General features: G+C 41.1%; 1 protein-coding gene across 1 annotated transcript; it reads left to right on the plus strand.

The window, feature by feature from the left end:
- Window positions 1-211: 211 nt before the first annotated feature.
- LOC108310102 (60S ribosomal protein L36) lies at window positions 212-605 on the plus strand. The gene has a single exon (XM_017536814.2). It carries the CDS (start codon window positions 244-246, stop codon window positions 559-561), a length of 318 nt encoding a protein of 105 aa, XP_017392303.1. The 5' UTR covers window positions 212-243; the 3' UTR covers window positions 562-605.
- The last annotated feature ends 1,865 nt before the right edge of the window (window positions 606-2,470 follow it).

Below are 2,470 nucleotides of genomic sequence, written 5' to 3' on the forward strand. Positions count from 1 at the left end.
AAAGTGGCAGGATACAAAGTCAACACAGAAAAATCACTGTTTCTATATACTAACAATGAACAATCTGAAAATGATATTAAGAAAACAATTTCATTTACAACAGCATGGAAAGGAATAATAAAATACTTAGGAATAAACTTCACCAAGGAGGCAAAAGACTTGTACAATGAAAACTACAAAATGTTTCTCAGAAAAATTAAAGCTACAGCCTTCCGCCACGGTCGCCATTGGAGAGTAGCAGCCATGGCTCTTCGGTATCCTATGGCCGTGGGCCTCAACAAGGGCCACAAGGTAACCAAGAACGTGAGCAAGCCCAGGCACAGCCGCCGCCGCGGGCGTCTGACCAAACACACCAAGTTCGTGCGGGACATGATCCGGGAAGTGTGTGGCTTTGCCCCATACGAGCGGCGCGCCATGGAGTTGCTGAAGGTCTCCAAGGACAAACGGGCCCTCAAGTTCATCAAGAAAAGGGTGGGGACACACATCCGGGCCAAGAGGAAGCGGGAGGAGCTGAGCAATGTCCTGGCCGCCATGAGGAAAGCTGCTGCCAAGAAGGACTGAGCCCCCTCCCCTGCTGTCTCCCTGAAATAAAAAACAGCTGCGCTAAAAAAAAAAAAAGAAAAATTAAAGCTACAAATAAATAGAAAAACTATTCCATGTTCATTGGTACTCTTAATATTCTTCTGGATATCAACACTCTCTAAAGTGATCTACAGATGTAATGTAGTTCTTATTAAAATCCAATGGCTTTTTTTTTTTTTCAGAAATGGAAAAATCCACTTCAAACTTCATATGGAACCTCAAGGGATCCTCAATGACCAAAACAATCTTGGGGGGAAAAAAAGAACAAAGTTGGAGATCTCATACATCCTGGTTTCAAAACTTATTACAAAGTTGCAGTAATCAAAACAGTATGGTACTAGTATAAAGACAGACACATAGACCAAGGAATAGAATAGAGATCTCAGAAATAAGCCCTCACATATATGGTTAAATGATTTTGACAAAGGTGCCAAGACTATTCAATAGATGAAAGAAAGTCTTTTCATACAATGGTACTGGGGAAAATAGACATTCACATGCAAAAGAATGAAGTTGGATCTTTACTTATACCATATACAAAACTTAACTAAGAATCGATCAAATTGCATCAAAGCAAAAATTGTTAAAGTCTAAGAAGAAAACATAAGGCTAGGTGTGGAAGCTCATGCCTATAATCCCAGCACTTTGGGATGCTGAGACGGGTGGATTATAAGGTCAGGAGTTCAAGACCAGCCTGGCCAACATGATGAAGCCCCATCTCTACTAAAAATACAAAAAATTAGCTGTGTGTGGCAGTGGGTGCCTGTATTCCCAGCTACTTGGTAGGTTGAGGCAGGAGAATCACTTGAACCCAGGAGGCAGAGGTTGCAGTGAGCCAAGACCATGCCACTGCACTCCAGCCTGGGCAACAAGAATGAAACTATGTCTTAAAAAGAAAACATGTGCACCTTAGGCTACTGATCATTGGGCAAGAGAGAGACTCTGTCTCAAAAAAAAAAAAAAAAAAAAAAAAAAAAAAAAAAAAAAAAAAAGAAGAAGAAGAAAACATAGTGAGAAAACTTCATTAGATTTAGCAATCATTTATTGGATATGGCATCACAGCCAACAAAAGTAGAAACAGATAAAGGTATTACATTAAAATCTAAAACTTTTGTGGTCCAGGCATAGTGGCTCATGCCTTTAATTCCAGCACTTTGAGAGGCCAAGGCCAAGGCAGGATTGCGTGAATTCACGAGTTCAAGACCAGCCTGGGCAATATAGAAAACCCATCTCTACAAAAAATTTTTAAAAAATTAGCCAGGCATGATGACACTGGCCTATAACCCTAGTTCCTCCGAAGGCTGAAGTGGGAGTACTGCTTGAGCCCAAGAGTTTGAGGTTGCAGTGAGCTATGATCACACCACTCCACTCCAAACTGAGTGACAGAGAGAGACCTTGTCTCTGAAAAAATTTTTTTTATTTGAAAATTTCAAAAATAAGACTTTGTGCATCAAAGAATGCAATCAACAAAGTGAAAAGGCAATGTATGGAATTGGAGAAAATATTTGCAACTCATATATCTGATAAAAGGTTAATAACTAGAATATATGAAGAACTCCTGCAACTCAATAACAACAAGACAACATGATTAAAAAACGGGCAAAGGTCCAGGCATGGTGACTCATGCTTGTAATCACAGCACTTTGGGAGGCCAAGGCAAACAGATCATTTGAGCTCAGGAGTTCGAGACCAGCCTAGGTAACATGGTGAAACTCTGTCTCCACAAAAAATAAATGTTAGCCAGGTGTGGTGGCACGTGCCTGTAGTCCCAGCTATTCAGGAGGCTGAGACAGGAAGATCACTTGAGCCTGAGAGACGGAGGATGCAGTCAGCCAAGATGACACCACTGCACTCTAGTCTGGGCAACGAAACCAAACCCTGTTTCAGA

Source organism: Cebus imitator, unplaced genomic scaffold, assembly GCF_001604975.1.
Source record: "Cebus imitator isolate Cc_AM_T3 unplaced genomic scaffold, Cebus_imitator-1.0 Scaffold101, whole genome shotgun sequence".
Taxonomy (NCBI): Eukaryota; Metazoa; Chordata; class Mammalia; order Primates; family Cebidae; genus Cebus; species Cebus imitator.